The 22,020-nt window shown below is 37.0% G+C and overlaps 4 protein-coding genes across 4 annotated transcripts; all 4 read left to right on the plus strand.

Annotated features, from left to right (window-relative positions):
- The first annotated feature begins 353 nt into the window (after nt 1-353).
- On the plus strand, nt 354-1,925 carry LOC140172533 (uncharacterized). The gene has a single exon (XM_072195678.1). The coding sequence runs from the start codon at nt 354-356 to the stop codon at nt 1,923-1,925; it is 1,572 nt and encodes a 523-aa protein (XP_072051779.1).
- A 5,078-nt stretch (nt 1,926-7,003) lies between these two features.
- Nucleotides 7,004-7,831, plus strand: LOC140172534 (uncharacterized). The gene has a single exon (XM_072195680.1). It carries the CDS (start codon nt 7,004-7,006, stop codon nt 7,829-7,831), a length of 828 nt encoding a protein of 275 aa, XP_072051781.1.
- A 4,548-nt stretch (nt 7,832-12,379) lies between these two features.
- LOC140172535 (uncharacterized) lies at nt 12,380-13,279 on the plus strand. The gene has a single exon (XM_072195681.1). The coding sequence runs from the start codon at nt 12,380-12,382 to the stop codon at nt 13,277-13,279; it is 900 nt and encodes a 299-aa protein (XP_072051782.1).
- A 6,623-nt stretch (nt 13,280-19,902) lies between these two features.
- On the plus strand, nt 19,903-20,827 carry LOC140172536 (uncharacterized). Its single transcript, XM_072195682.1, has 2 exons — nt 19,903-20,101; nt 20,322-20,827. Exons 1-2 carry the CDS (start codon nt 19,909-19,911, stop codon nt 20,789-20,791), a joined length of 663 nt encoding a protein of 220 aa, XP_072051783.1. The 5' UTR covers nt 19,903-19,908; the 3' UTR covers nt 20,792-20,827.
- Nucleotides 20,828-22,020: the final 1,193 nt, after the last annotated feature.

Here is a 22,020-nt window from a genome sequence, read left to right on the forward strand (position 1 = left end):
ATTGGGGACAAGTAAGATATGTATATTATAGCGGCAAGGACTACAACTACTGCACTGGAAATTTTATTTCAGCACAGACAACAGTTGTGGGGGTGTATATGTGGATGTGCGTGTATGCTGAACTCCACTTGTGCTCTGTCTTTCTAACATCTTTTGACAGATGGCAGGCATTTTTCATGGATAAAAAATCTACCATGCTTTCAAGCTAACATCAGGGACTTGTTTGATGCAGCTTTTTGATGAATTCCTTGTGGAATTTACCATATTTTTCAACATTTCATGTTGGATTTTGTGTGACTCAGTTTACCATCAGTGAATATTGTGTGTTCAACCATTCTACATTTTTTACCACCATGAGGAGTTTGAACTTTGCAGTTTGGACACTTGTCATCTTATTTTGTCTAGCTCAGTACTCACTTGATCACCCAACTATGGAATTATCACAAATCAAGTACTCTTACTCAAGGGATTGTCTCTTGAAAATCAATGAGGAAGTCAAACAGAACCGAAACTTGTATTATCTACCAAATGACTTGTTCAAATCCATATGCTCTATGGGGTTATCCCAGGTTAAACCAACTAGGAGAGGAAAGAAAGAAAAGAAGTTTCCACCATGCTTTTCTCAATCCAAAACTGGACTTTCCATGTTTGTTTTGAATTGCCAATCAGCCAAAACAAAATCTACTAAGGGAATCATTACAGACCTTATAGCAGAACACAAGATTGACATATTTGCACTCACTGAAACGTGGTTTCTCGATACTGAAAGTGATGATTTTTATGTCAATTCACTTACTCCCGCTGGCTATGATATCTTCAACGTCCCTCGTGGTGACGGAGATCCCCATGGCGGAATTGCCATCGTCTACAACAAGAACCTTGCCATTGTCTCAAAATCTAACAATAGAGATAGTAATATCAAGAGTTTTGAATCGTGTGAGATAGTTTTCTCTCTTGGAACAAAGTGCTTTACTTTGGTTGTTATATATAGGCCACCACCATCGTCGATAAACCAACTCAACATTGGCATGTTTTTTGCTGAGTTTTCGCAAGTCATGCAAGACTACACCATTGCAAAAGGAGAACTTGTTTTTGTTGGAGATCTAAATTTACACCTTGATATCGCTGATGACCCCAACACAATCAAATTTAATGATCTTACAAATTCTCTTGGTTTCAAGCAGTTTGTTGACCAACCTACTCATCGGGATGGGCATATACTAGATGTGTTAATCTCGCGCACAATGGACAATCTGGTGAACAATGTTCGTGTTCTTGACATGATATCCGATCACCATCTTTATGGTTGCAACCTCAATATTTTGAAGCCACCTCCTATATCTGAGACCATAACCTATAGAAACTATCGCTCGATTGACATGGATGCATATAAAGAGGATATCGCTGCTTCTGAACTTGAAACTGCTCCATTGGACAATACATATGATCTCGTTGACAAATACAACAATGTATTGTCTGAACTCCTTGACAAGCATGCACCAATTAAAACAAAGAAAGTTGTGCTTCGTCTAAGGCAGCCATGGTTCTCGGATTCCTTGCACCGTGCTAAGCGAAATCGTCGCAAAGCTGAACGCAAATGGATTGCATGTAGATCACCAGAAGATTTCCTGAAATTCAAGAAAGCCAGAAACAGTTACAATGCTGAGTTGTACCATTCCAAGTGCTCTTTTCTCAATGACAAAATCATTGATTGCGGGAATGATTTCAAATCTATGTTCCGCACTATAAATGACATTCTTCAGAAGAAGAAACCCACAAAGCTACCGGACCATGACTCTGTTACTGAATTAGCAGATCGCTTTGCTACATATTTCACAACCAAAATACAAGAAATAAGGGACAATCTCAATTGTGACAATGGTGAAACCTCTGTGACTGTGTCATCATCAATCTCTTGTTCATGAGAAACATTCATTATGATCAATGAGGATGATCTTCGTGAGATAATTTCCAAAGCACCCAGCCCGACCTGCATTCTCGATCCTCTGCCCTCGTGGATGGTGAAATCATTATTAGACACTCTTCTCACATCCATGGTTCGAATTGTCAATTGCTCGCTTAGTACTGGTATAATTCCAAATGCCCTTAAAGAGGCAGTTATTACGCCACTTCTAAAAAAGGCTTCACTGGATCATAACATCTGAAAGAACTATCGGCCTGTGAGCAACTTGCCCTTTTTGTCCAAAGTTCTTCAGCGTGTTGTTGCTAAGCAGCTTACAAACTACATGACCGAGAATGGCCTGCATGAATCACTCCAGTCTGCCTACAAGCAGTTTCATTCTACCGAGACTGCCTTAATTAAAGTCCATAATGACATCTTGTGGGCAATGGCGAGACAAGGAGTCACTATTCTTGTCCTACTTGACTTAAGTAGTGCGTTTGACACTATAGATCATGGAGTGTTACTGCATCGCTTAGAAGATATGTTGGGTGTGCATGGCATCCCCTTGGCATGGTTAAGATCATATTTGTCGGGACGTTCTCAACGCATTCTCAATAATGGCATATCCTCTTCTAGCCAAACTTTGATCTATGGCGTGCCACAAGGATCTGTTCTAGGTCCCCTTTTATTTGCCATCTATATGCTGCCTCTCGGGAAACTCATCCGTCAGTATGAACTCGATCTGCATTTTTATGCAGATGACACACAACTGTATGCATCGGTGTGTCCAACATCTGAGGAGGGTGTAACTCAAGCTGTGTCAAAGCTGGAAGACTGTGTTTCCAAAGTGCAAATTTGGATGTCCAAAAATTGTCTCAAACTCAATGCTGAAAAAAAGTTATGGTGATCGGTTTTAGAGCGCAGTTGGCAAAGTTCAACTTGCCTTCAGTGAATATCGCTGGTGTCAACGTCCCCGTTCAGAGAAACCCTGTTAGAAATCTAGGGGTCATGTTCGATCCTGGGTTGACAATGAACTCCCATGTTGCAAATGTTATCAAGACTGCCAATTACCATCTCATCAACATCAGTAGGGCTCGCAAAATGCTTACAACAGAAGCTGCTAAGTTAGCCGTGCATACCCTTGTTACCAGCAGACTGGACTATTGCAACAGCCTCTTGACAGGCATCAGCAAATCTCTTATCATCAGACTCCAAAATGTACAACGCACTTCAGCCAGGATCATCGCTAAGCGTAGAAAATTTGACTCAATCACTCATGAACTTGTTGCGCTTCACTGGCTCCCCATACAGCAACGCATCATTTTCAAAGTCCTCCTTTTAGTCTACAAAGCTCACCACAAATTGTCTCCTTGTTACATCTCTGATTTGCTTCAGCCACAACCGGTTCGTCGACAACTGCGGTCATCAACATCATCTCCTCAGTTTCTTGAACTCAGAACCCATAGTGTGTCATTCGCAGACAGATCTTTTTCTTGCTTCGGACCAAAAGAGTGGAACAAACTTCCCATCCATATTAAGAATGCTCAGACTGTTGGCATTTTCAAAAAGCTGCTAAAATGCCATCTGTTCCAACAAGCCTATCAGACTTGATTTCTTGTGTCTGCCTTTCAGCGCCTTTGAACAATTGTTTTTTTTTGTATATTGGCGCTTTATAAATTTTTGTTGTTGTTGTTGTTGTTGTTGTTGTGGAGTTACAGTCGAAAATGAGGAAAACCAATATTTGATCAATAAATCAATAACTACTTGCTTTGAGTTGCTGAATTTTCAGTACAGTAGTTGTAGTCCTTGCCCCTATAATATACATATCTTACTTGTCACCAATGTGCTATAATTTTTGAGACAAAATAGGCACAAAAGTGACCAGGGGTGTAGTACCCCCTTAACAATAATAATAATAATCAATATTGCTTTTATATAATTTTAAGGGAAGAACCCTTTATACCATAGTAGTTACTCTCCATATTAATTTTTTAAATACAAGAGAAACAAAGCAAAATGAAATGAAAAGATATAAAACCAACAGAGAAACAAAGAATCGTGAAAAAAAGACAAATAAAATATATAAATAAATAAAAAACGATAAAGATAAAATCAACAGAATAGAGAAAAAAAGTACTTAAACAAATAAAAATTAACAGATTTTAAACAAAAAGAGATACTATTATCCCCAAATCAGAAAAAACCATTGACAGACATTCTAAAGCAAATTTGTCACAAATTTTTGCATGGGAGACCATCTAAAGTTCCCTCTATCCTCGTTTGATGCTCTGCTAACTGGGCCACTACGTAATAGCTGAATGATTACCACATTATCATGAATATATAGTTGTTTGACCTTGGTCATAATTGAATATGTCGATAGGTTACACGCTTTAACTTAACTACACGCGCCCTTAATTTTTAGTGATGATACTGGGCTTTTACAGGGAGGGTGCTCTCTCATTTCTATAAACTTCATAGCGCCATTAGGCGAACGTTTACGGTAGTAGACGTGAATGTTCTTTACCTATTAAAACCAAAAGGTACTGTTTTTGGGTCACTGTGTTTGAAAAAATTACTTTAATTAACAAAAGTTGTAGTTTCGGAAATACTAAAAAATTGGCATTTCTTTTTGATTTTCAAGTATTAGTCAAGTTAGATAAAGTAGTGCTAAAAATGCGCTCGAATTTGATTGCAAAGGTGGTTTCTAGAAAAGGGATAAATTTATTTTGTTGCAAAAGGCCTAACATCCACAAAAGGCGCGATATAAAATAAATAATAAAATAAATAGGAAGCCTTGGAAATTATACCAAACCTATTCTTTTAGTTTCTATTCATCAACACTTTATTTAAAACCAAAATGAATCAAATTGAACAAGTAATAATTGCACAACTAAAAAAACCGTTTTTTTCTCAAAAAGTCAAAAGGTGGATGTAAAGGCTTATTATTGCAACTAAACTCTTCATATGTAGAATATAATTAACAAATGTAAATTATTACTGTACTGTTTTAATTATTTTCTATTATTCATACTGATTTTGATATTTAAATATTTGGAAATTCAAACATTCACTGATAGCCGGACTAGAGTCAAGTGACTCTCTAAGTGGAGTAAACTAGCGCTGACTCTCAAAAGGAAAAACAAAATGTCTCGAATCTCGATCTTTGCAACTTTTAAATTTAATTTTAATAATAATACATCTTTGTGCTTGATATTAAAACACTCGATCGAAACAAATTCAAGCATCAAATGCCTTTTACTCAGTGGTTGATGTAGCCACTGGCCGTGGCCAGTAGTTTTCTATCATGTCCATGTCGGGCCAGGAGATTTTACGTCTGGACATGTCATGGCCAGTTGACTTCCAGGGATTTTGGCATAATTATCAACACACAACGAAGTAGAAATCTAGAATCTGGACCAGTGGATTTGCCATTGGGCCAGTTGGAAAACTTATTGGTTATTGCTCCGCATACGCAGAAGTTACTATCGAGCTGGCTTTATTGCAGAGGAATAGCTCTCTCATTTAACGATGTTCACCAAATTCTGCACCCTTGGCTTTTTTTGCCTGGCAAAGATCAGAATTCACGTCGCGAAAATATCTCGATCTCTGCGATCAAAAACACAGAATTACAACTATGACTACCAGTAATTAAACACTCGTTCAGCGTTCATGCTTATAAAACTATAAAATATCTAGAGCAAATTTACCTTAGTAAAGCAGCTTTCCTCAACAGAAATCAACATTGCAGCATCAAAATGATGAACTTCTTTCCCCTTGAACCTGCCATCGTCAACCAGTAATGCGCCCCATTTCACATGAGTGTCATGCAGAAAAGAAACATGACACGGTCGCACCCTCACACCAAACATTGGAAATGTTTGCAGTCTCAAAGGAATTTCTTCTTCTATGCAAGTTAGAAGCAAATCATTATGATTTAAAAAATCAGGCGCTTGGCCCCACTTCAGAGGTATAAACATGTCCGCCATGATGGATTTCTCTGCTTCCGAATCGATAAATGGTAATTTACATAATTATGTAAATTACGCTACGTCATTATACTCATGCATATATTCATGAGGAGTTCACGCACAGGATGGAGGGACGGCCTTTAAACATCCTCTGGGAGTCAGGCGGACTCTACAATTGGAGTTTGGGTTACTCTTGAAGCAGAGTCCAGCCACCTACCCGACTCTATGTCTAAAATGATTCCATATTGGGAGTCAAATGACCAACGGTAACTCAACGGTAACTCTTCCGCGGAGTCAAGAAATTTATGACTCTTCAAGGCAGTCGGATGACTCACAATATGGAGTCATTTTAGACATAGAGTCGCATAGTGGCTAGACTCTGCTTTTAGAGTCACCCTGACTCCAGTTTGGTACGCACAAATATTGCTATCATTAAACACAGCCCATTTAGGATTTAGTAGACATCTGTTAGAATGCATGCCTGCAAGGCTGCAAAAGTCATTTATTACAATCCTTACGTAAACTATAGCCACTACACTCCCGGGGGCCACCCAGGTATATTTGATTGCTTCTGTCCTTCAACAACTACGCACGGCCATTGGTATACGTAAAGGATTGTGGGTCCAAAGCCGGGGTCCAAAGGCGTCGCAATACGAGGCCTAGGAGGATTCAGGCTAGTATGACAGCCCGGTATCGGGATGATAGCGTATAACACTAGCTGATCCCAACTCCGATGGATCAAGGTAACTTCAGCTTGTTTTGGTTTCCATGTAAGAAGGCCTGAAACACCTATACCACTAACTTGTTATAGACGGGCTTTAGAACTGGGCTTTAAACCAAACTTTTACGCGCATGAGCTAATTATTTGACCTGGATTGACTAATATCAGGGAAGTGCAAACCATGGAAGTTCCGGACCGGGGTTCAGGATCTATCCAACTTGGGCCTTGGCACAAACTTGACACAAACAACTAAAGGTTACTAACTTTGAGGAATGTTCTTTTCGAAAATTTTTATCATAAAACTTAATCTTATTGTCTAACCGTGTGCGTTGCTGTGCAAAGGAGGCCTCCAAAATGTCAAGCAATGAAACCCTACGACGGGTATACATTTGGTCCCTACCACGCACAATGGGAACAGCTCTTGTGAAATGCCTGAGTTACGTCGATGACATCCAAGTCGTCTATGAGCCATGTGTTAGTGCATATCATTATGGTCCTGACGCCGACATAGCGCAAAAAGCTATGATCGCCAAGTTCATGGACAATGCTAGCGCTAATCCAGTGGACTCGGAGAACGCTTTTTATGATAGTACATGCACATATGGATGGGTGAAACAACAACTAGAAACAGATTATCCCGGGAAAAAAATTCTACTGGCTAAAGACCAAGCGCAATGTTTAAACACCAAATATGACATGCTCCCATCTGGATTTCGATATGCATTTCTAATTCGGCATCCGTACAGAGTCTGGCGATCATGGAAACCTGTGATTACACGAATTTTGAACCTTGATATCAATGCTGTATCTTTGGCAGAAGTGCAGAAAGCCACCAACCAACCCGATTGGTTTGCAATGCAATGCAATCTCCTCAAATATGTCAAAGAAAACCTGGATCCGAACGTCTTTGTCATAGACGCTGACGACCTTCAAAGCAACCCTTCGTCGATCTTGAGTCAGTTCTGCCAAGGTGTTGGAATACAGTACAATGCCAGTCTGTTGAAATGGCCAAGTGATCGCGATATCATGAAAACATGGAAAATGTCTCGTATAAGTCTCCAAGGTAATTACCTTGAAAACGAAGGTGGTTTCTACGAAGTCGCATTGAAGAGCACACAGTTTTTGCCGCCGAAACCTCTGCCCAAGCGCAGTGAATTACCGAAAGACATTCAAGAAGTTGCTGATAAATCTATGCAGTTTTATAAACAAATGCGAGAAATGTGTCTCAAGCCATAAATTGGAAATTACACAATCAACAAAAACAACATCGCGTGAACTTTAATTTGTTTACTTTGCAGATTAAGACATTAATGATTCTATTCCAATAAACTGAGCACTATTTCGCGCAAGGAATTATTATAGCTATTATTATAATACCATCGACTAAAATATAATGACAATTAAAAATTATAACGCTATTATCAGCACCGGTCGGAGTTATTGATATCCGTTAAAGCCATAATGTACGCTTTCCTTCAAATTTTAAATTTATTATTCTATACTCAAAATGCTGAAATAATACTAGTAGTTTCTGTCCATTTTAAGCTGATATAACAAGGTAAAGTGAAAGAAAACCTACCAGTTATTTTGGCCGTTTGACACGTAGTTCTATAGGAAGACACAAAGTCTTAATTCATGAATTATGACTTTATGACTAACTTTGCTCTGTTGACATAAATTTGGATGATTACAGCTCGGGAAATGTGTAAACATTACAAATATGCCAAAACAAATTAACCAATTTCGAGATCGTACATTATGGCTTTTATATACAATGATATATATTACGTATAATTGAATTTTGGGTGAAAGTGTGACTGAAGAGTCAGTCTAAATGGAAGAGTTTCTTTAGTATAATCATGTAATCTTACATTTTTAAAAGAACCGATTCTTTAGTCTGCTTGCATCTATTTGGAAACGTAATACAAAAAACAAACAAAAACATATTGTATTCATTCGTTTCGCCCGAATACGCTGGCGAAGTTTCGTAATAAATCGGATTAACTACCAATTGAAAACAATTTAGAATATATCGCGCTGCGCTACAAGCAGGTTGAACTCATCACCTCAGTTAGCATCCTGGACAACCGATTCTTTTGTTATGCAAGGCTCACTCAGTCATTTAATGAGGCAATACAAACGATCGAATTTGGTGTTGAAATTAGCTAAATTTTTAGTTACACCTTTTCGATGTAAAATTAATTTTCTCGGCCAAATGAAAAGCAATCATTTTCATTTTTCAGTAAATGTCAGGAAAAATTGTAGTGCTTGATACTGTAATTTTTTCTTCAAATTCTAGTGTTAAACTTAGGCGTGAAATTTAGTCATTTAGTGTAAGATTTTCGATTTTGATAGGCTTAAACTCTGCCCGCGAGCCTTTTTTTGATCAACCTTTTAGCTTTTCAAAGTAAGATAGTTCGCTAATGAAGGATTTTTCCCAACTTTCTAACGCACATCACCGTGAGCGATATATCATAGTTTTGTCAGAATTTGCGTTTTCATTTCACCATTTTTACTGCCGGCTGACCATTTTTCAAAATCAACGCGTGAAATCTAAGGCTAATACTAGCATTGTGGATCGATATCCCTGGGTTTAATAGGAATACCGGCATGGCTACAGTGTTGCTAGAACTTCAATATAGCAAAGAAATTCCCAGGCCTATAGCGCTCCTACTGATCATGTTTAACCAGAACACTCAATTGGGGATTTGGGCTACCAAATCGCTGGTCGGGCAATTTGCTTTCAATGGAAAATTGACCTGGATAAACAACAAAGGAAATATCGACTATTTCTGCTGGTTGCTCTCGAGATAAAAGTACTGAATTTGACATTTTCGGAGCATGAAGGGAAAAAGAGTAAAACAAAAACGGAAATTCTGACAAAACTATAACATATAGACCCACACGATGTGCCTTACAGGGGTGGGAAATATCTTTCTTTAGCAAACTATATTAGTTTGAGACGCTAAAACATGAATTCCGTAAAAAGCTCGCGGGCGAATTCAAGGCCTATAAAAAAAAAAATCACACTAAAAGACACAATTTGATGCTTAATTTTAACACCAGGATTTTTAAAAAAAATGTATATCCAAGCACCAAGTTTTTAACTGACATTACTGAAGAAAAACAATTTATTGCTTTATATTTGACCGAGAAAATTAATTTCATAGCAAAAAGGTGTATCTCTGAATTGTGCTGATTTTAACATGTATCGATCGACTTTTAGCGCGACTAAGCATTTCTAAAGAATCGGTTGTCCAGGTGGCTGACTGACCTGTGTATTTCTGCAATCATAGATTGAATACAATACCGGTCTTTTCAAAGAAACTAATCTTACATTCTTACAATCTTATATTCAAAAATTGTTTGAATCTATTGCTATGGTAGTTAATCCGATTATTACATAACTTCGTCAGCTAATCACTGACGATGGATCAGTCAATTTAGGGTTTTATTACTACAGTATATCCCCAAAATATATTCTGATTTAATATGTAACTATGCGGGACTCGCTAAAACAAACAGAAACAAACGTTAGTGTAAAATTGCATTTTAAAGGTGTCTTTATTCTAACGTAATTTCTTTAAAAATGCATGGTCATGTTTCACTAAAATATGTTTGAATGGATGCGCCAAAATGTTTTGTCTTAACAGTGTACTTCGGTTATATTAATGCGCTTTTGTAAAAACGCACGTGACCCATGGCCACGACATAGCAAGACCAACAAGCGTGACCAAATCCTCATGCATTGACCACTATACAGAAAAGGATAGGAACTCTGTAGATAAATATCATAAAATTTAAGTATTAATTGAATTACAAAATTATATATTACACATTTTGCAATTCCGAATTTATAATAGGTTATCAAAAACAACATTTGAAAGTATTTGACGAAGGAAACGTTTACAATATAATCACAAAGTTGAACAAAATAGACAATTTTGCTGCACAGCAGTCTCATGTTGTTCCGCCTTTGCCTTCAAATGTATAGGAAGACCACTCGCTATGTAGAAGGTCACTCCGAGGCTTACTGTTTATAAGCTGTTGTGTCAGTGCAGAGGTGGTCACGTGCGTATTTATAAAAGCGTCTTTATAAATGTGACCGTACAGCACGAATGAGCCGTAAATGTCCCAATTGTATTCTGAGTTACAGTGTAAAATGGGCATGAAGGTCATATTCATAGGTATTTCAATTTGGTGCTACGTGTATCTCATTAAATGAGGTACACGTAGCACCAAATTGAGGTACCTATGAATACGACCTTCATGCCCATTTTACACTGTAACTCAGAATACAATTGAGGACATTTACGGCTCATTCGTGCTGTACGGTCACAAATATAACCGAAGTGTACTGCTTAATGTTTTATACATGACTCGATAATACAAGCGTTTTGCTTTTGAATTTGTACCAAGTATTTTGCCCCACTATGTACAGAATGTCCCCTACATTTTATGCTACCGGATATCTAAGTATTAGTATGATTAGCAATTATATTCATACACAGGCTTTTAATCTCATTGTTAGCATTTGTATTTTTGACGTTAACTTTTATAAGATCAATTTCTTCATAATGGATTGGTTCTCATCGATGTAGAATAGATAATATGTTCGAGTAGATTAATTACTTATACTATTGACTTAATATTGTTGTCTCTTAACCGTCGCCATACTGAGCCATTTTTGTAACACGTACTACGAAGGTTTTGATGATGCAACTCGTGCTACGTTGTTGTTTTTTTATAGATACGGAGGACCTCGTTTTTCGTTTTCCGCCAAGGAAAACTAAAAAGCCCACTGTGATCGGGTCTTCATTTTTACAAAACGGCATACCAAACAAACAGAGATAAACAGAAAAAGCGATTATTGCGCCATTTATTGCCAAGAAAAAAGAAAAAAAGACCAATAATGTTAGTGGTTTTCTTTTTCTAACACAAGTATGAAAAGTAAACAAAGAGAAATATGGAAAGCAATACATTTGTTTTTTTCTCGCCCCAATTGTAGATAACAGAAACAGTCCGTCAATGTTCACGTATTCGTTTTTCTAACACTAGTATAACAATAAACAAAGATAAACATTGTTTGATTTTTTACTTTTCTCCTAATTATTGGATCGAGAAAAACAAATGTATCTATTAAATGCTTTTCCATGTTTTCCTTTGTTTATTTTATGAAAAAACGAAATGTTGGCCTTTTTCATTTTACATACTTGAATATGGAGCAAGAAAAACTAAATCTTAAAGCAATACCTTTTTTCTTATTTGTATTTTAATACTTGTGTTACCTGCAACTGAAAACGATCATAGTGGGCTTTTTAGTTTTTCCTGGTTGAAATGAAAACGAATGAAACTGAAAATTTAATATTTCCGAGTTCCGACTGATTTTGCTTGATCGCATCATAAATGTGTTTTGGATGGTTTTTAAAAAAAAAAATTGTTAAGCTTCAAGAAATACAGATTATGTGCTCATGCAGTTAGTCCTATTTAATCCCAATATTGAAGATAGGAGGTAATCGAGGGGGTAAACGTCGGGACAAACGTCAGACGTTCATTATGAAATTTCAATATTGAAATTCAATTAACTCTTCCAAAATCATCCTGCCCTTGGCATGTAACCTCTGTGTATAGGTAATATGTTTAATTGTTGCCTAATAATCATGTGATCATTACTTGATCATTCCTGCACATAATCAACTTCGTTAGATGTTTTTATGTGTTTGACAATTTGTTTTCGAAATACTTTAAGCGGTTCATACTTTCTGAGCTACTGCTTTCACCACAATGTCGAAAAGACCGAAAAGTCAAGAAAACCTGCAACGAGTATATATTTGGGCTCTACCACGTACTTTGGGAACAGCTCTTGTGAAATGCTTGAGTTACGTCGATGGCATCCAAATCGTCTATGAGCCCTGTGTTAGCGCGTATCATTATGGTCCTGAAGCCGACACAGAACGGAAATCTTTTGTGGCACAATACATGGAAAATGCTATTGCAAATCAAATGGCACTGGAGAATGCTTTTGATGATGAGAAATGTACATACGACTGGATAAAGCATGAACTAGAAGCAGATTATCCTGGAAAGAAAAGTCTTCTTGTTAAAGACATCGTATATTGTTTGGACGAAAAGTACGATGTGCTTCCAGCTGGATTTCGTTACGCTTTCCTAATCCGTCATCCATATAGGGTGTTACCATCTTGGAAATCTATTGTTGGTCGACTTCTGCCAGAGGATATTGATATCAATTACATATCTATGAAGGATTTTCACAAATTCAACAACCAACCAGAAGCATATGAAATGCAGTATAATCTTTTTAACTATATTAAAGAAAACCTGGATCCGAATGTCGTTGTGATAGATGCTGATGACCTTCAAAGCAACCCTTCGTCGATCTTGCGTCAGTTCTGTCAAGGAGTTGGAATACCGTACGATGACAGTTTACTGAAATGGCCGGGTGACCAGGATATAGTAAAAGCATGGAAAGCATCTCGTATAAATCTGCAGGGTAATTTCCTGCAAAATGAAGGTGGCTTCTACGAGGCGGCTTTAAAGAGCACACATTTTTTCCCGGCAAGACCTCTACCCGATCGCAGTGAATTGCCGAAAGATATTCAAGATGCCGCTGATTATTCTATGCAGTTTTATGACAAAATGCGGGAAATGTGCCTGAAACCATAACTTGGAAATGGCTGTCTGTGAACACAAAAACGTTTTTAAAACGTTTTAAACAAGTTGTATTTTGGGTTTTGATTCAGGTAAAAACGTTTTAATAATATTAAATGTCGGGTTATATAAAGGTCATGAAAATGCTTTGAAACGTTTTGTATGAAAACACATTACAACAACACAATATTCTTAAAATGTTTTCAAAATGTTATTGTAAACTATTTTTTGAAAACATTTTTGTCAAATATTTTGTCAACATTTTAATAACATCATGTTAAAATATTTGCAGTTGGTTATCAACAAATGTTTTTTAATGTTACTCTTTATAATACCCTTTATATAACCAGACATTTAAACGTTTTCTGACAACCTTTTAGAACCTTTTGCGAATGATGTCGAAAACGTTTTGTGTTTGCTGGGGTATTGTGATTAATCGCATTATTTTATGGTAAATTAACTCATTCTATGTCGGCGAACCTGTAAAGAACAATAAGCAGTATGCGATGGAATTGTATAATTAATAATCAAGGAAATATAAGGATGTTATCAAAATTGACATAAATGTTTGGAAGACTTGACTCTTAAAAACGGTCACCTAATATAAAGATGACCAAATGGAGATTGATATTATTTACATATCCATGATGGATTTTCACAAATTCAACAACTAACCTGAAGCATATGAAATGCAGTATAATCTTTTCAACTCAACTCTTCAAAAAAAGTTTGGAAACTTTCCAAAACGGCTATATATCAGAAATATTTAAAATTTATATCCATATTGTTTCATATCAATACAAACATTGTTCTTTCCTGTCAAAAATGACACCAAATTTGTGACCATAACTTATTCCATGGTTGAGTAACTGTCTTTGAAATACAAGGAGGTCTCAAACAAAATCTGCCAAATCCGCCATTGTCTGCGCCATTTGCATGAGTAAGGAATAGCACACTAATTCATTAGTCTACGGTTTCGAATTCGCCAGCGAAGTGGTTACATAACTCCCTGGTTAGACGCACCTTTTGGAACTTGAAGCACATGTCATAGACTTTGTGTTGCGATCATTTCGATCATGGTGCAGAGCTCAAAAACGTGATCCAGTCGACATAGTGATAATCGGATTACACGTAACACTTCGCTGGCGAATTGCTGTCAGCTTCTGCAGCCGTTGTTTTTCGTGGACGGCCACCTCTGGGTCTGTCTTTGACATCTACTGTCCGACGAAACTTGGCTTTTAGCTTGGAGACATACTGCTAGAAACTCCAAAGGTTGCTGCAACTTGATTCTGAGGTATGCCAGCCTCAGGCTAAACCCGGGAAGCTAAACAATAGTTCGAGCCTTATCCAGATCTGATAATTGAACCATGGTTGATTAAATCTTTCTTGCAAATGACCACTATGAAGAAGTGACCAGCAAGAGAGATTGACTTGATCCATTTCGATCCACCTGTAGAACTGTTAATCCTATCCTAGCACTTTTCATTCAAAATGATATACTGCAAACAACCGTTTTCATTCATTCTTTTAATGTGAGTGCAAACAATGGTCATTTTGGCACATTTTCTTTGAGACCTCTCTGTGTTTCAAAGAAATTTGCTTAGCCATGGAATGAGTTATTGTCACAAATGAGGTGTCATCGTTGACATGAAAGAACAATGTTTTCACTGATATGAATCAATATTGAGATATATTTCACAACTTTCTGATATACAGCCGTTTTTTTAAAGTTTCCAAACTTTTTTGAGGAGTTTATGTTAATGATAACCTGAACTCAAACTTTATTATAATAGATGCTCACGACATTCAAAGCATCCCTTCGTCAATATTATGTAAGGTCAGCCAAGGAATTGGAATACCGCACAATGACAGTTTACTGAAATAGCCGAGTGACCAGGATATCGTAAAAACATGGAAAGCATCTGGTATAAATCTACAAGGTAATTTGCTGCAAAATGAAGGTGGCTTCTACGACGAGACTTTAAAGAGCACACAGTTTCTTCCGGCAAGACCTCTACCCGATCGCAGTGAATTGCCGAAAGATATTCAAGAATCGGCTGATTATTCTATGCAGTTTTACCACAAAAATGCGGGAAATGTGCCTGAAACCATAATTTGGAAATGACTTAAGTTATGCCCGAAGCCATGAATTTCAAGCGATTTTAGATACCGACGCTGAGGACTCTATGCTGTCTGTGAGCTGTATTGGATTGATCGCGTTCTGGTTCAAGTTTATGTCTGCGAACCGGTAGAGAACAATTAGGATGATTATGTGATAGAAATATAAAATCAATAATCAATAATTATAATAAAGGAAATTATACGGATATTATTAACATTTGCATGACCTGGCCCTTAAAAACTGTTACCTAATAAGATGGCAAATACATGTATTAATAAATGGTACGTATTCCTTTAACAGGTTTATAAATATTTGGTTGACGAAATACGACTAATTGATGAGCAGTGCAAACTAATTTATATTAGTTTTACCTAGTATTAAGCACGTAAATATTGTTCAGGCATTTTGAAATGTGCATTTATATTCTTTCATCAATTAGACTCTAAGCCATGGGGTCATGGTATACGATGCTAAATTCTCTTATAAATCCCGTTACTGTTTTGTAAATACATTTTGATATGTGCCAGAAATGAAATTAACATGGATCCAGTTTATTTAAGTGATAATGCCCAAAACAGGACACAAAATGAAATGGGGTTTAAATGGTAGTTTGTAATTATGTAATGATAATCAAACATGACATTCACAAGGGGTACTACATGGAGCCCTTTTTGGGATACCTGGTATATCATTGACACGATATATTATAAATAGTAATCATCTTCAATGTTTTAAAGATTTTCAACAGGCTTATAGACTAGTTATAGTATTTCTGGCGCATTGACTCTACGTCAACATTCAGATGGGTAAGTTTGTTCAAAATATGTTATTCCAATTTATACGTTATAATTACAAAGTTGCATAAAGTCGTTATATGAAGTTATATAATCCCCTGATTCCACTAACCGCCATCAAAACGTTATGGGATTTTCTTAATGCTCGCTCTGCGTACTGGCCATAATAGGCGTCAACATGGTCAAGGCGTCAAGTTTCGAGATATTTTCTCAAAATATCAAAAGTTGTCTAAAAGACCACTGGACCAATTATTTAATTAATGGCTTATTTGCACTCACTGTATTGAATTTTCATGCTGATTCCAAATATGGTTATGTAAAGGTATATTATGAAATTTCTAAACTTTATAAAATGTTTGAAACTAATTGTGTAGCGAGGGTTAAATTAAGACTTTGAACGATTGAAAAGCGACTATCTTGAACTTGAAATCTATTTACTGATCATTGTCAATCTTGGTTGAACAAATTCATCAGGATCGGTAGAATAAAGTCAATCAAAAGGTTCTTATTTCTGATCCAATAAATTGCACTTACTGTGTACGTTTCGATAACCACTCTGTTATCTTTATCAATCTGTTCAAAAGTATTTGTACCGAAAACTGACGAATATTTTCTTAGACTTTTCTTCTCATTAGTGTTATACATGTTATCGGGGAGAGCTTGGCGCGTGACTTGTCGTTGATGTATGGAGTCCTGGGTATGGAGTCCTGGGTTCATTTCACGGCGGTGTAGATTTGCTTGCATATTGACTTCGAAACAAAAAGTCTGAAATTAATAACAACATCTGTCTCTTCCCATGGTTCGTTTAATAATTCATAAAAGTAATCCCATGTTTTGAACTGTGGTGTGCCGCAAGGCTCTGTTAAGGGCCCATTTGATTTTTTTGTTTTCACTACACCTATTGGCACAATCACCCGCAGGCATGAAGTAAAGTATCACGTGTACGCAAATGACACACAAATTTATGTGTCATTTGACTCAAATGATTCGGGTTCATATACAAAACTGCTCTCTCAAAACTTAAACTAAACCCAGGTAAAAATGAATTTTTCATCGCCGGAACTTATCAATGTCTGTCACCAGTGACACTCAAAGTTGATAATAACATCATTGTTCCCTCAAATACAGTCCGCAATCAACAGCCTCCCACGTAACATCAGGGAGGCTTCATCACTTCACTCTTTCAAAAAAATGCTTAAGTGTCATTTGTATCCAGAATGTTGATATTTTTTGTTTATTTTTGTTTTCTCTTTTTTGTGTGCGTTCTGATCGTTCTGTAAGAAGCGCTTTTTTTACACTGCAACATAATTGGTTTACTCACTCGCTTACTTGCACTTGTGGCCATGTATATGTATAAGTCTTCATTATTGCATGCAAGTATGATATGATATGTAGAGTATACAGGCCTAGAAATAAGAAAAAAAATGCTTGTGAAATTTCAAGGGTCCTCACCAATTTTCAAGGGTCCGACCCCGGACCCTTGCCTTTGAAATTTCAAGAGCTACGGCGATCACGGTATGTAGATTGTAAAAAACTGAAAATCCAGGGTGAAAACCTGATGGGAAAACTAAAATAAAAGTGTACTCAAGGAGCTGGACGTATTATGTGGACCAGATTTACCAGTGGAACAACAAAACTAGGATTTCTTGCTCTTTGCTTCGTTCAATTTTTACGGGTTACGTGTATGGCAAGCCAAGGGGTCCAAAAGCGTGGAACTGCTACGCGTAGCTTCTTTCTCGTTACGAGCAGCTGTTTGACCAATCAAAATAGTCAAATTTAATCACGTGGTTGGGTCGTTAGCTGCGCGTAGTATAGTGCTAGGTATCCTCTTTCACAATTATTATCTTGTAATTAATTTACGGAATTAGCATAGATAACGAGCGGGTAAGGAGGCCAAATAACAGCACGTGTTAAGAGAACATGTTGCTAATGCCTGGCTAAAATGACACAAAGCATATTTATTTAGTGTTTCCAAGTTTACACCGTGTTAATAGCAAGTAACTTTATACTCGGGCTGTATTAGCGGTGCAGGGGATATGAAGGTCAAACAACAACTACTACTGATGTAAAGCGCTGTGTAAAGATATTGCAGGGAAAGCGATATCACATGCCACTGTGTAAATATGGAGAGAGTAAAATGGGTCATCATTTTTTTCGGAACGGGGGGGTTCCTAAATTTACACAAAGTCGGCGTCAATAAAATTGCGGCCCTCACTATTTCGGCATCAAAAATGTTATGACCCCCGACTCCCACCACCGATACACCTTACCCCCTAGACAGGCTAAAATTGTATTGAAATCAGTCTTTTGAATACAATAAACACACTATCTGTAGTCATCTTGTGACTCCCTACATTTTGTCATTATCAATTTATGACCCCTCCCACTTATTTTTCTTTCCAAAAAGTATGACCCCCTATATTTGGGATCCCCTTCCGAAGAAAATGATAGCCCCTAAATATAGAACAATCATCATTCTGTTCAGATATTACTTTAATAGCACCTATACCATTTTTTTGCTGATATAGGCCTGCTACAGATATTTTCATTTACAAAAATTAACAACGTAATATTTGTGAGAGAGGATGTTTACATCAGCTCCACGTGTTTAAAACCGCGAATCTGATTGGTCAAACAGCTGCACGTAACGAGAAAGAAGCTACGCGTAGCAGTTCCACGCTTTTGGACCCCTTGGCTTGCCATACACGTGGACCCATACCGTATGAAATTTGCGGGTCCGCGCGCCTATTTTCACGGGTATTTGACGCAAGGACGCGCCTTATTTCGAGCGCTGATAGTATATGTATTTATCTTATAAACTCACGATTGTGATTATATATAGCAATCTTGTTTATTCATTGCTTTACATTAAAGCCATATTATAACATTTGCTGTTGAGGACGCCCTCACTGATTTTTTAAAATTCATTTTTTTACACAATTATATTATACTTTATAAAACCAATATACCCTGCAAAAATCAAGACTCTAGGTGCTGTAGTTTTGTCAAAATCCGAGATTTTGAATAAAGCGCCGGAACCGGCGTCTTATTATTACGACGGAATTATTAGTCGAACGCATACACGATGTTCATAACACACAGTGCGGGACGGTGATCTACACAACAAAGGGTCGTACCATAACATGACCGAAGGAGCGGTACGTATTGGCGACATGTGCGCTGGTAGTAAATTCCAATTTTCTTTGCTTTGCCGTAGTTGTTCGGCTCAAAAATAAAAGGGGATATAGCTGACAGTAAAAACTAACATTTTATGTCAAAGAAATGCTAATCTATTTTGTATGATAATGTTATAATATTGCTTTAAGTACTATAGTATTCATATGTAGATTAACATTTTGTACTTTACACTTTTGTACTAGTATTTATTTGTCTTTTGATATTTTTAATATATATTGGGTGCACCTTTCCATGTCCATCCTTTCCAAGCATGTTCTATGTATGATATGGACTAATACATGTTTCGCATCTGCGAAGTGTTATTTTTGTGAACTTTACGAACATTATTTATATGGGCCCTTCAACAGATCTTCTGTCATCGAAGGAGTGCGCCTGAAACAAGAGGTGGAAAGTCGTACCTACTACTACTGGGCACAAACAACTAAAAGTTACTAAATTTCCAGGATTTTTCTCTTCGAATATTTTATCATAGAACTTAATCTTATTGTCTAACTGACCGTGTGCGTTGCTGTTCAAAGGAGGCCTCCAAAATGTCAAGCGAAGATACCCTGCAAAGAGTATATATTTGGTCCCTACCACGCACAATGGGAACAGCTCTTGTGAAATGCTTGAGTTACATCGATGGTATCCAAATCGTCTATGAGTCTGCTACGAGCGCGTATCATTATGGTCCTGATGCCGGCATAGCGCAAAAAGCTACGATCGCCAAGTTCATGGAAAAATGCTAGCGCCAATCAAGTGGACTCGGAGAACGCTTATGATGATAGTACATGCACATATGAATGGGTGAAACAACAACTAGAAGCAGATTATCCCGGAAAAAAGATTCTTTTGGCTAAAGACCACGCGTATTGCTTGAACGCCAAATATGAGATGCTTCCATCTGGATTTCGATATGCTTTTCTAATTCGGCATCCGTATAGAGTCTGGCCATCTTAGAAATCTATGGCTACAAGAGTTATGGACCTTGATATCAATGCCGTATCTTTAGTAGACATGCTGAAAGCCTTGCACCAGCCCGATCAATTTGAAATGCAATACAATCTCCTCAAATATGTCAAAGAAAACCTGGATCCGAACGTCGTTGTGATAGACGCTGACGACCTTCAAAGCAACCCTTCGTCGATCTTGCGTCAGTTCTGCCAAGGAGTTGGAATACCGTACAATGACAGTTTACTGAAATGGGCGGGTGATCGCGACATCATTAGAACATGGATAATTTCTCGTATAAGTCTGCAAGGTAATTACCTTGAAAACGAAGGTGGTTTCTACGAAGTCGCATTGAAGAGCACACAGTTTTTGCCGTCGAAACCTCTACCCAAGCGCAGTGAATTGCCGAAAGACATTCAAGAAGTTGCGGATCAATCTATGCAGTCATATGCAAAAATGAAAGAAATGTGTCTCAAGCCATAAATCGGAAATTATACAATAAACAAAAACAACATCGCGTGAACTTTGATTTGTTTAGTTTGCAGATTAAGACATTAATGATTCTATTCAAACAAACTGAGCACTATTTCGCGCAAGAAATTATTATAGCCATTATTGTAATACCATCGACTGAAATATTATGACATCTAAAATATTAATTTTGACGCTATATTATCAGCACCGGACGGAGTTATTGATATCTGTTATAGCCATAATGTTCGCATTCCTTCAAATTTACGATTTATTACTATACTCAAAATGGTAAAATAATACTAGTAATAATTATCGGGAAGGGTTTCTGTCCATTTTGAGCCGAAATAACAGGGTAAAGGCAAAGAAAATCAAGCTTATCTTGTCCGCACAGTCATAATTCAGGAATTATGACTGTATGTCGAAATTTGCTCTGTTTACCTAAAAATGCAACAAATTTGGCTGATTCCATTTAGGTGCAAGTTGGGACATGTGTAAACATGACAAATATGCCAAAAAAATCAGGTTTGAAAGAATATATTTGGCGAGCCGAAAGGCGAGGGGGGGAAAGTAATTTTTAGCCAGCCGAGGGGGGGGAGGGAGGGCGAGCGATTTTGGCACACATTCATGGGGCGCGTTTTAAATAAAACGCTCTAAAAAGGCTTCGGAAAACAGTACGGAAACGCTTTAAGGGATCTAAAATGAGCGTTTATTGCGTTTCGACAGTATTTTTTGTGGGACGTGAGAGCACCTCGGACCTATCGAATTGCATTCTGAATACGAAGCATGTCTTTCTGATATCAAATAATTTTCATTTTTGAAAATCACAATATAATACAAATTTTATGACAAATTATAAAAATTTGATATTTGTCAAATTTTTGATATATAACAGTCCTCAAAGTAAATTATATAAATCTAATGATATATTTTAAAGTGTATGTAGCAGGGAGGAAAAGCCGACGGTCAATTGAAAATTTTGACCTTTCATATTGAAGATATGGAATTTTTCCCAAAAAGGCCTAATTTTTGTTGGTGTTTTGGGAAAAAATCCATATCTTCAATACGAAAGGTCAACATTTTCAATTGATCGTCGGCTTTTCATCCCACCTACATACACTTTAAATATAAATCATCAGATTTATAAAGTTTACTTCAAGTACTGTTAAATATCAAATATATCAATTTTTAATGATTTGCCATAAAATGTGTATTAAATTGCGAATTTCAAAACATCAAAA

The sequence above is a fragment of the Amphiura filiformis genome, chromosome 16, assembly GCF_039555335.1.
Source record: "Amphiura filiformis chromosome 16, Afil_fr2py, whole genome shotgun sequence".
Taxonomy (NCBI): Eukaryota; Metazoa; Echinodermata; class Ophiuroidea; order Amphilepidida; family Amphiuridae; genus Amphiura; species Amphiura filiformis.